Consider the following 12,022-nt stretch of genomic DNA (forward strand, 5'->3'; position numbering starts at 1 on the left):
GCCAGGGGGTCAGGCTAGATGATTTGTTCAGCTCCCTCCTGACCCTAGTTACTATGAAACTGAAATTTCTGCAGCCTTTTCAGCGCTACTTGCTTAGGTCCTGCTCTAGTTTATAGCATCAGTCAGTGCCTCTCTGCTAGGGTCTCCTCTGTGGCGAAGTCAATCCTTCTCCCAGCTACACTTGGACCAGACTCTTCCACATTCTCCCTGGGCCTCTTCCAGTGGTGCTTGGAGCATATCATCGAACAAGACCTGCTATCTGTTCCCTGCTCCAACCATGCATGCTCGGAGCAAAATGACCCCCACATTGCAGCTCCTCTTTCCCATTTCCTCTCCTGCCAACCCTCAAAACAACCTGCCAAACTACTGTCCTCAGTTTTTCATTTTTGCAGGCTTTTCATAGCCCTGCCCACTCCCTCTTCTATTGGCTGGTGGCAACTTCCTGCTAGCTCCCAAAGCAGGTTGGGAGCTATAGTTCATTGCAGCTCCTTGGGTCTGGTTTTCTGGGGCTTGGAATGGTCTTACCCCTTTCTGCTTAACCCCTGGCAACCCAGGGGCAAGGATTACAGACATATCTTAGAATTGGAATATAGATCTGTCAGTAGAATTCCAGCTCGTATTCTGTTGCAGCTGCCTCTTGCCAAAGGGCTGTTCCTTATCTGCTGAGGTGCTGCCATTATCCTACTTAATGACTGCTGTGACAACTCTTTGACAAACTTCATTTCAAATCATTTTGTTATAATGCATGACAGTACTTCTCAGCCTTTATAGAAAAGTGACTAGCCTAGTCAAAAGTAAGAGTGTAGGGTGTGTGCTGTTGCTCATATGGACTGTCCATGCTGCCTCCCAAACCAGAAGTAGTATAGGTGCCTTAGTGTAGAGCTGTGGATGAACCAGTAAATTTTTGCACTAAGCCAGCTATGCTACTTCCAGTTTAGGATATAGTGCACATGGAACACAGTGAGTCTGGCAGCACCATCAATGAGCAGTAGAAACATAACACTATTCACTTTGAGCAGGGCTTGGTTGTGAATGATCTCAGTAACTTAGTCTCATTTAAGTTTCTGTTATTGCATTTCATTTGATGGAAAGCTGTCCTGAACCATCCAGTGTCAGGAGTGGGCATTCATTTTCAGCTGTTCGTGCCGTCAGAATTACTGCGCTCATCTTGTATTTAATTCTGGTACGCTCCAGCTTTAGGAGTCAGAGTCATCTTTAAAGTATTCAGCTTCTGCTAAATATCAGAAACTCATGATCTTATAGATTCATAGATGTTAGGGTCGGAAGGGACCTCAATAGATCATCGAGTCCGCCCCCCTGCATAGGCAGGAAAGAGCGCTGGGGTCAGATGACCCGAGCCAGATGCCTATCCGGGGCGCCTTGGTGAATAAATACTCACCAATTCCCTTCTGTGCCCCCGTGATGAACTTATAGGCAGCCACAAGGTCGCCTCTCAACCTTCTCTTGCGGAGGCTGAAAAGGTCCAGGTTCTCTAGTCTCTCCTCATAGGGCTTGGTCTGCAGGCCCTTAACCATACAAGTGGACCCTCTCCAGGTTATCCGCATCCCTCTTGAAGTGCGGCGCCCAGAATTGCACGCAGTACTCCAACTGCGGTCTGACCAGCGCCCGATAGAGGGGAAGTATCACCTCCTTGGACCTATTCGTCATGCATCTGCTGATGCACGATAAAGTGCCATTGGCTTTTCTGATGGCTTCGTCACACTGCCGACTCATGTTCATCTTGGAGTCCACTAGGACTCCAAGATCCCTTTCCACTTCCGTGCCACCCAGCAGGTCATTCCCTAGGCTGTAGGTGTGCCGGACATTTTTCCTCCCTAGGTGCAGCACTTTGCATTTCTCCTTGTTGAACTGCATTCTGTTGTTTTCTGCCCACTTGTCCAACCTGTCCAGGTCTGCTTGCAGCTGTTCCCTGCCCTCCGGCGTGTCCATTTATCCTCATAGCTTTGTGTCATCTGCAAACTTGGATCTGTTAAGCAAGTCAGTTTTATTTGTATTTCAAAGACAATACTCAGATTATGGAAATATATAAACAGTAAATTGTCCCCTCCAGGTATTATCGTGAAGTCCTACCTGGAGAGATTGTGAAAATATCCAGATATGATGTCCAAACACTTGATGTTGTGCCAAGACCTGAAGGAGATGCCTCAGCATTCTGTATATTTGAATATGTTTATTTTGCAAGGCCTGACAGCATCTTTGAAGGTAAAAAAATATAATGTACAAATGAACAAAGGAGCATAACCATACCCACAGAATGGGAACCTTTTATCCTGGAAGGCAATGACTGAAAGGTTTTAGAGATCAAACTTGGCAAACAAATAAATATGAGTTCCCACAGTTATAGTGTTCCAAAAAGGATTAATATGATTCTTGGACTTATAAAGAAGCAAGCTACATGTAGAAGCGAGGTGATTTTTATTGTGGTACATGGCATTGAAGAGATAGTGCTGGAATATGATGTAAACAGTTCAAACAGTTCTAGTGTTAACATTCTTAAAAGTAAGTTGAAGATTTTTGAGAGGGTCCACAGGAGAGCCATACACATTACCCAAGAGCCATAAAAATGTCTTGTAGAGAATGACTTAAGGAAGCATATCTGTTTAGTTTATCAAAACAAAGATCAAGGATTGTTTTTATTAGGATTTCTGCAGGATTACATGAGGAGAAAATAATGGTACCAAAGGTCTTTTACATCTAATAGAGAGAGGTTTTACAAGAACCAGTGTTTGGACGTTTGAACCAGATAACATTTTCAGCTCATTTCTAATTTAACAATGAAGATAATTAACCATTGGAACTAATTACTCAGGGAAGTGATAGATCGTGCATCCCATGACATCATTCAGTCGAGACCAAAATGCCTTTCTGGTAGATCTGCATTAGCCAACCAGTAATTGAGCTTAGTACAGGAGTAACAGTATAACACAAGAGATCAGATTAGATGATCTAAAGATTGGTTCTGGCTTTAAAATCCATGAACTGATTAACGAAAAATACTGTTTTGTCACTTTAGAGCCTTTATTTTAAAATAGGATTTCTGAAATTAGATTTTTGCAATGTAGGCTTATTCTTCCATTGTTCGTTATAAGAACCAATGCATTCATGTTTCTCACTTAACTCATTTCTGTGTAATACTTGAGGATATCAACCCAATCCTTTCATTATCATCTTGATAACAGCCCTCAAAGGACATGCCTCTTTATATTGTACTAGTGTCTTAGCAGGGCACTTGGCAGAGCAAGGTTGTTGGGGATAATGAAATTTCAGGTCCTGTTTTACACAAGTAAAGGAACCTAATGATATCAATGGGGCTAGTTATCCAAGTAAGGCAAAACGATTTGGTTCCCAGTGCTATCTGAAAGTTGGACCATGATACAAATAATGTAGGGTGAAATAGAAGGTGAGATATTGATGAATTGTTATTGCTATATAGGGAGTTCTCTAGCTTGCCGATTCAATGCTGTGTTTATAATCTGCTGTTGAAGTTTCTCTGGTGTGAAAACAAAAAACTAAGAGGAATAAATGACCTTTGTCATTGTTCCTAGGTCAAATGGTTTATTCAGTTAGGAGAAGATGCGGTCAGCAGCTTGCTATTGAAGCACCAGTGGAAGCAGACCTGGTTAGCACTGTTCCAGAATCTGCAACACCAGCAGCATTGGGTTTTGCACAAAAGGTACTGAGGGTGGATTATTTTTAATAGTGATATCTCTTCCCAGCATGCCCTTCTATGGAAATACTGTAGGCTTCTCTCCTAAAAAGCTATCTTTATGGGGTTTCCACTTGTCGCCTGGTGTTACATAGGTCTTGCCTGGACTAGGTTTTCTATCCAAGTGCACCAGCATGTGTCACGGTTTGACCTCGTGCAACTATATTAGTGCAATTAAAGGTCTTTTGATTAGTACAACGCCACTGGGTTATACAAAACCCTAATCTGCAAGTCACATTAAAAAGTAATATTGGAAATAGAGTTTTTCAAGTACTTAACTGTTTATATAATTGTCTTCTGCATGCAGTGTGGACTGCCGTACATTGAAGTACTCTGTAAAAATAGATATGTAGGAAGAACTTTTATTCAGCCAAATATGAGGTTGAGACAGCTTGGTGTGGCAAAAAAATTTGGAGTCCTGTCTGACAACTTTAAAGGCAAACGAGTAGTTCTCATCGATGACTCTATTGTGAGGGGCAATACTATCTCGCCCATTATCAAACTGCTCAGGGAATCTGGTGCTAAAGAGGTAAGCTTGGTTTCATTAGCTGTTATGTATATGTAAAAGAATGTTTAGTGGGGAGAGAATTTTGGAATGTTTTTTGGTTTCACTGTATTTTTTGCCTATTTATGGTATGCTGGGTAGAGAGAGAGAGAAAATACAAAAAAAGGTGGTAATAAAGGGAATTTGTGCTTTTTGATTTTAGAAAAATCTACATTAAAAAATGGTCAATAAATGCAAGAAGAGTGGGGAAAGATTAAGCTGTATTTTAATCCAAGTCATTGCAGAGTCAATGGAAATTTTAAAACAAACTATCCAAAACAAGCCATACAATCTTTCTGCTTTGATTCCTTCTTTGCTATCATTTTGAGCAAATACAATATGGAAATAAATAAGCTTGTCCTAAACTTCAAGAAAAAACATGGTTGGGTTTATTTTTTTGTCATTGTGATGTATACAAGCATTCTGATATGTAGCAAGTGTGAGTGTATCACAGAAGCAAAGCCACAGCTGCCAGTGGGTGAGCATTAGTTTAGTCCCTAATACTGCAAGACTTGCACACATACTGGTTTTATTACAATGAATAATTCCATTGACTCCCTCCCCCCCCACGCCCCATTGTACAACTCTGCACGAATGTTTAAGTCTACTACCTAAATGCCTGTAGGGTTGTAACCATAGAAAGAAAGTGAAAAGGAGAGCTGACCTAATAAGGCTTTTAATAGTGATACAGTTTTTACAATATTATATTTAAAAAATAATTCTGTTAATGAAATTGATATTTGATAACTGATATTTTGGAGAATGGAGGGAACCAGAGCCTTCATCCTAGAATCTAATGTGCCCAGTAGAACCTTAGGCCCCTGGCAGATGTTATATTTATTGGTTCATTAACAACATACCATACATTCCCCCAATTCATCACACCATGAAGTGGTAAACAAGCAAAAAAGTTATTCCACATTAAATCTGAAACACCTTTATGACTTGCTTTGATTTGAACATGTGGCATGTTAAGACTTGTACAACCATGCAGCAGAGCTGCACAGAAAACCTTTAGGTATGCTAGCCCCACTTGGCACTCTCTACAAGTTGGAAAGCTACAAACCCAGCAGCTGCGCATCCTGATGCCTGACAGACCTGCTTGTGGGGTTGCACACATGGGTTCTAAAGCTCCGGTGCTCTGGGATATCTAAAAAGTGTGCATGTATCTGTGGCATGGCAGCAGGATGCACAATTGTGAGGATCAGGGGTTGGATCTAGTTGTGCCAGTAAATGATTATCTGCCACCACTCATATGCCCATGCAGAGTTCACACCAGTTAAGATTCAGTAGGAACAGAACTCTGTTCCAATTGATCACCTTGCAGGATGGGGACCTTTGTATTTCAAGTTAAGAACCAATGTCTTCTGTGTGACGTAATATTGAAAAACATATCTTTTGTAGGTGCATATCCGTGTGGCTTCACCTCCTATACGATTTCCTTGTTATATGGGAATAAATATTCCAACAAAAGAAGAACTCATTGCAAACAAACCTGAATTCCATGATCTTGCAAACTATATAGGTAAATGCATTTTTAATGTTGTTTTTTTAAGTTTTTAATAATGAGTAATCAATGTTTATATCAAAGTATAGAGAGCAGTTCAAAAAATTCAGTCGCAAAACTGACTAATAAAAGAAGCTGATGCTCCACTACATCTGAGTCGCCTTCACAGGGAAATTGCATCAACCCCAAGTACGTTTTTTGTCTGCTGTGCTTTGTAGCTCTTTCTCCTTGAAAAAAATATACAAAGCAGCAGAATGAATGTTTAAAAATAAACTGTAAATACTCTGTATCATCACAGCTTTTTTTTTTTTATTCCTGTCAAGCAGTCCAGGAGTAAAATATTACTTAGGATGAGATGTGGCATACAGAATTTCAGACCACTTTGAGTTAGAACTGTGGTGAAAGTATAGCTTGTACTGAAGAGCTGTATTCCAATTATCAGGTGTTTGTGAAGTCTCCCTAATAAATCACTTGACTAAACTTGTAATATCCTACTTTTTTTCCTTAAAATTCAATTTCTAGAACATGTATAAATACCTTTCTTGAACTGAATAGCAAGGTTTCTCCTGGAACTAAGTTTGAAGCCAACCAAAAAAATGTAATAGGTTACCTTTGCAAATATTACATACTGTAGTAGAACAAAAGAACAAATGCTTGCATTGTTATCTACAGTGTGGTAAATAACTCATATTCATTATCATGTAGGTGACAGTAGGCATGTAATGACTTGTGAGTGGGCATTGTACATAATTTTGCACTGTAGCAATGATTTTAAGAATTTATGGGTTTAAAAAAATACATCAGTGGTTAAAAGTCTTCAGACTGACAGATTTTTCACTATAAGTGTTTGCTGCTATTGTCTAATTTAGCATTGAAGTCACAATCTTCTAATAAGCCATTTTTCTACAACTGATTTTTCTACAAAGCATAATTTTTGCTGGAGGATTTTATTTCAATAGCCATTCACAAAGCAGTTAGGGAAAGTGGTACAAAAGTACTAAGGTGAAAATACTCCGCTGCTGGTAGAAACTTGTATAAACCACTTACTGCATCCCTTCATCATTACCCCAGTATCAGGCAAGAAACGGAGAGCTCTGGATGCTCTATTCTGGGGACATGCTATGCCGAGTACCAAAACAGCCACAAGATTTTTTCCTAGAACAACTGGACACTCAAAGTCTTGCTGGACGCACTCAAAAAGTCTTAGTGGATGTGTCTACATGTGATGCTCTGTCGCCACAGCAATGCGCTACAGCAATGTAGTGTCAGTGGTCACTAACCATGATGCCATAGCTACATAGCAACACGCTTCCTCGTTATAGCGCATTGCTAGTGACGTAGCAGCTAAAAATAACCATGCATGGTGCAGTACGGGCTATTTATTGCGCCATCACTTACTGCTTCCAAAAGGCAGCAACATAAATGTCATAGGGACACATGTAGATGCACCCACTCTGTTGCATTTTCACTTTTTAATAATCTGAATGGTACAGTGGTTTGCCACCTTTTCTGTACAAAAACCTTCCCCATCCATCTAGGCATAAAGAAACCAAAATCACATTTAGAAATATGGGAGTGGGGAAAGTAGTTGTAAATGCTTGACACCTTCCCAACCCTGGGGAAAGTAGACCCACTGGATGAGAACCCACATGGCTACATTTTCAAGCCCTGTTTAATTTTATTTACCAACAAAGCAGAACTTAGTGTTGTATTGTTTTATTTTTCAGGAGCAGACAGTGTGGTTTATCTTTCTGTTGAAGGCTTGGTGTCATCTGTGCAAGAAAGTATTAAAGCCAGGCAAGAAAATGAAAACCACCTTAAAACCAACAAGTCACGTGTTGGAAAAATTGGTCATTGTATAGCATGTCTCACTGGAGAATACCCTGTAGAGCTCGAATGGTGAAATTTTAATGCACAAGCAACCATGCTAAACCATGGTTTTACCTAATAGCATATAACATTCTCTTATGTTTAGCAAACCACTTGAGGCCTATTATGTCTGTCTGATTGCTGTAACTGAAATAAATCTTTACAGTTGTCCAATAACTTCTTGGTGATAACCATATAAGTACCTAAATGGAGAAAATATAAAATTAGGCAGATCTGATTAACAGCATTGCCTTTTTGACATGTGACATTGTATAAACCAAAATATTTTCCAGCTGAACAGTTTTTTTTTAAACCTTGTTTGGGAAGTTGAATATTTCTTATTCACAAAATTGGTTAATTTAACCAACTAAAGATACAGATCATGGATCATAAAATGAACTTTAGAATTATCAAACAGTATTGTAAAAAATAATGTGAAGCCTGCTTTTCTGTTTTAGACAAAATAGCAGATTCTAGAAAGTTTATTTTTCTTTTTTTGTAATGGTTTTCCCAGCAATTCTTTTTAAGCCCTTTATGGAACATTAGATTTTAAAGAACAAGATAAGTGCCTAAATGTTTGCTTATATGGTAAATGGTCTTTATAATTAAGCTATGTAGCTACATCTAATCTATATATCATGTTCAGTGAATGTTGCCTTCATAGCATGTGGCCTTAAAAGTAGAAGACTCAGGGAAATTCTAAACAGAAAGCTCTATAAGTTGGTGTAGTTTAAAGTTATGAATAATAACCAGCATAATTAGTACCATCTTTGGGTGTTTTTAATTTATTTCAGTGGAATCTGTTGGCAGAAATTAGTTACAGTAGGATTAGATGTGCATTGCAAACTTGACGATTTTTTTTCCCCTAAACATTTTATTATTTTAATATAACTTCTTAAAATTTCTGAGGGCTGAACTAATGTGTGCTTTATATCAGCTTTTAAGGTAGCATAAAAAGAATATTTTTGCTTACCTTGTGAACATGTTGATATGTCAATTGAAGATGTAAGAGTTAAAATGCATTGTGTTAATTGAAAAGAGTTGCAGGTAACCTACATCTATCTATGTGAACAGTTGCTAAAAGGAACAATTAAACTTTCATAAAATTTGTGGATTTCTATGTATCTTTAAATGCTCTGTATATACATCACTTTTCCAGACCATTGACAGCAATTTATTTTAAAACTGGCTGCTTCTGTATATTGACATTAAGGCTGCTTGCAATACTCTTACTAAAAAGAAAAAGATTTTAAAAAATCTTGTTTGTTTTCTTTATATAGTTAAAAGGCAGAGCCATACTGTTTACTATCTTTTAACTGGGATATTTTCAATTGATGTGAATTACACAAATCTGAAGAACTAAAGTCCCAATTCAGAAAAAGAAAACATTTAAATATGTGCTTAAATTTAGTCATAGGCAGATCTATTTAGTCATAGGCAGAACCTTTTCTTTGGGTGAATCGGGTATCTTTTATTAGACCAACTTAAATAGTTGGAAAAAAAATTTCTTAGCAAGCTTTCGGGTTGGAAAACCCTTCGTCAGGCTGAGGAAGCCTCTGCAGTTGGTGTAAGCTCTTCCTAGATGGAATGAATAGTAAAGAACCCAGAGGCTGGGCTGGTATGCATGCAAGACAGGCAGTCAGTGAAGATGTAAACTGAGGAGTCAGTGGGTGAGAGACAGGCTGGGTAGGGGGGAGAGAGAAAATGAGCTTCACTTCATCAACCTCCTGGATACAAAAAATCATGGACTAAATATAGACATTGGATTTATGACACATTATAACCTGCCTGACAGCTGACTCTGCAGGTACCTCTCCACTATTTACCTACTACATTCTTCCCCCTTCTCTTGCACCTCCTCTTCCCCCCAGCCCCTCTCTCTCTCTCTCTCTGACTCCTCCATTTACATCTTCACTGACTGTATATCTTACATGCAGATCAGCCCAGCCTCTGGCTTCTTTACTATTCATTCCTTCCAGAAAGAGCACACACCAACTGCAGAGGCTTCCTCAGCCAAACTAAGGGGGTTTTAACCCAAAAGCTTGCTAAGGAAATTTTTTCCAACTATTTAAGTTGGTCTAATAAAAGATATCAGATTCACCCAAAGAACTTTGTCTAACTATGTCCTTAGAACAAGCTTGTCCAACCTGCGGCCCACCAAGCTATTTTCTGTGGCCCGCGGTGCTGCGACGGGAAACAAAAGTAAACACTGTTTACTTTCGCTCCCACCCCTTGTCCCTCCCCCAGACCCTCAGCAGCTTCCAAAAGGCTGCTGAAAGGCTGGGGAAGGGACGAGGTTTCCACACGCGCTGTGTCAGCTCGTCGTTGCCAACGTGGTGCATGCGGGGAATAGTAGCCGGCAGCGAAAGCATGGGTCATCGGTGCAGCGCAGGGTGGTCCCGGGCAGAGCTTGCACTGGCCAGCACCCGGGGCCCCCGCACCTGCCCCGCTGCACACTCACCTGCATGGTTCATCTTCCCGGTGGCAGGCGGAGAAGTTGCAGCCGGGGGCTGCCTGGGCGCTGCCCCATGCCCGGCTCTCAGGTCCCTGTGTGAGCACACGGCTCCGGCCTGGGCTCGCTGTGCTGCCTCCGCTTCCTCTGCCGCCTCCTCCTTCCCCGGCAGAAGAAGACCCTTTTGCTGGCTCCGGGCTGGGTCCTTTAAGCCCCGCACTGGGAGCGGTCCACACTGCATCGGCAGGGAAAGGGCGGCGTGGTGCGGTGTAGGGATGAGCACGCGAGCATGAAACATGGCTGCCCGGCTATCAGCAGGGCTGTGTCCCCGGGCAGGATGCTGAGGTTCCACACGTGTGCATGCACTCATGAAGAGGAAGCACAAGGTCACACTCGCACCCTCCTCCTCCATGGGAGCCGGGGGCGAGGAGGGAGGCCGGCTGTATGCATGTGGCCATGTGAAGACTGGGCTCCTCATCCCCGATGGAGCCGGGCAGCGTCCTGAGGTGCTGCTTCTCCTCTTCCTCCTTGCTGCTGCTGCTGCTGGAGGCCAACAGCCGGCTGCTCCTCCATGGCTTCCTCTACCTGGTACTGTACGCCCAGGTGTCCCAGGGCAAGCCTGCATTATGCTTCTTTCATTCACTGAGAAGTGAGTAGAAGCGAAAGTGTTTATTTTAGTCAAGTGTTTGGTATTATTTCATTGTTGCTTTTATATTGTTTTTATTTTGGATTTTAAACCACATTTCCAGACCCATTTTATTGTCATTTTCTGCAACTTCATTGGTGTCAAAGGTCATGTGACATCACTTCCTGATGTGATACCACTTCCTGTGAGGTCTTTGAATATGGCTCGCCAGCCCACTGGGTGATAAAAAGTTTCTGAACTGGCCCCACATTCAAAAAAGGTGCCTGCCTTACACCAACATGGCTACAACCTACACCCCTGTAAAGTTAGTCATATAATTTGGCTTTACTGAAATGCTTTGCTGAATCAGGACTTGAGCTAGGTAACATGAACAATAAAAATCATGTTAAAACTCTGGACTTCAATGAAAGCGGAGTCAGACCCTTACTTTGTTCTCAACCAAGAGACCATCTGCATCTGGATTTTCTGGATCCCATAAAGAAATGGGTATCAAGCCCTTTTTACAAAACCCCAACAACTGGCTCTCACTCAAATTAAAATTAAGGCAATGAAAAAATTCAGGAGCATCACCATCCCATGCCAATACCCTTCCACTACCCCCCATCTAATCAGGAGTGATTTAGTGAGAAGGAATTAAAAACTTTAAATTCCTTTCCTTCTTCCCCACAACCAAAAAGCAGATGTTTCTGTGGGAAGGAGTAACTTGATCTCTGCTCTGTCCATTAACAAGGAGCCCTTTCTACTCTGGGATAACTTGTCTCCAGCCATGTTTTAAACAGTTGTTGGAGGTGGATTTCTCTCACCTTTTCCTCAAACCTTTTCCTCCGCAGCCCTCTATAAAGAAAATTCATGGAGATCAACCTTGTGCATGAAAGCCTGTGCAAATGCCTTATAGCTATTTTTGAATGACACTTATAATTAACCTTGCTAACAATTGTTTTAAACACAGTTGTGCATGGCAGGTAGCTTGGTTGTGATACCTTCAGGCCTAGTAGGAGTGCCATAGAGTCACAGGCTTAGGCCCACCAAAAAAATACTACAAGACTCCCTTAATAAGGGAAGCCACTGAGGTCACATCAACTGATTTATTGGGACAAATAAAAAGAAAACAGGAAGGGGAGTGCAGTCGTATGTTAATAATAAGGAATCCAAAAGGGGACATGCCGGCTAGTGCCCCCTACCCCCTGAGTGAGCTGAGGTAGCCTGTTGGCACTGACCAGTGAAACTGTGTGTGGCGGCATGAGCAGAAAGACAGCCCCGCACAGGTTCCCAGCCCC

At 41.3% G+C, this 12,022-nt stretch overlaps 1 protein-coding gene across 3 annotated transcripts in view; it reads left to right on the forward strand.

Moving 5' to 3' along the window:
- The window catches only part of PPAT (phosphoribosyl pyrophosphate amidotransferase), an 83,327-nt gene extending 74,465 nt beyond the window's left edge, over window positions 1-8,862 (forward strand). For 2 of the 3 annotated variants that reach the window (XM_006020530.3, XM_006020531.3), the window contains exons 7-11: window positions 2,072-2,223; window positions 3,567-3,694; window positions 4,035-4,256; window positions 5,676-5,796; window positions 7,506-8,862. In XM_006020530.3, coding sequence (XP_006020592.1) covers window positions 2,072-2,223; window positions 3,567-3,694; window positions 4,035-4,256; window positions 5,676-5,796; window positions 7,506-7,681 — 799 coding nt within the window. In that variant the 3' untranslated portion in view covers window positions 7,682-8,862. The remainder of the gene's footprint in view (window positions 1-2,071; window positions 2,224-3,566; window positions 3,695-4,034; window positions 4,257-5,675; window positions 5,797-7,505) is intronic. The other variant, XM_025200157.1, reaches the window with a different exon arrangement.
- The last annotated feature ends 3,160 nt before the right edge of the window (window positions 8,863-12,022 follow it).

This window comes from Alligator sinensis, unplaced genomic scaffold (assembly GCF_000455745.1).
Source record: "Alligator sinensis unplaced genomic scaffold, ASM45574v1 scaffold516_1, whole genome shotgun sequence".
Taxonomy (NCBI): Eukaryota; Metazoa; Chordata; order Crocodylia; family Alligatoridae; genus Alligator; species Alligator sinensis.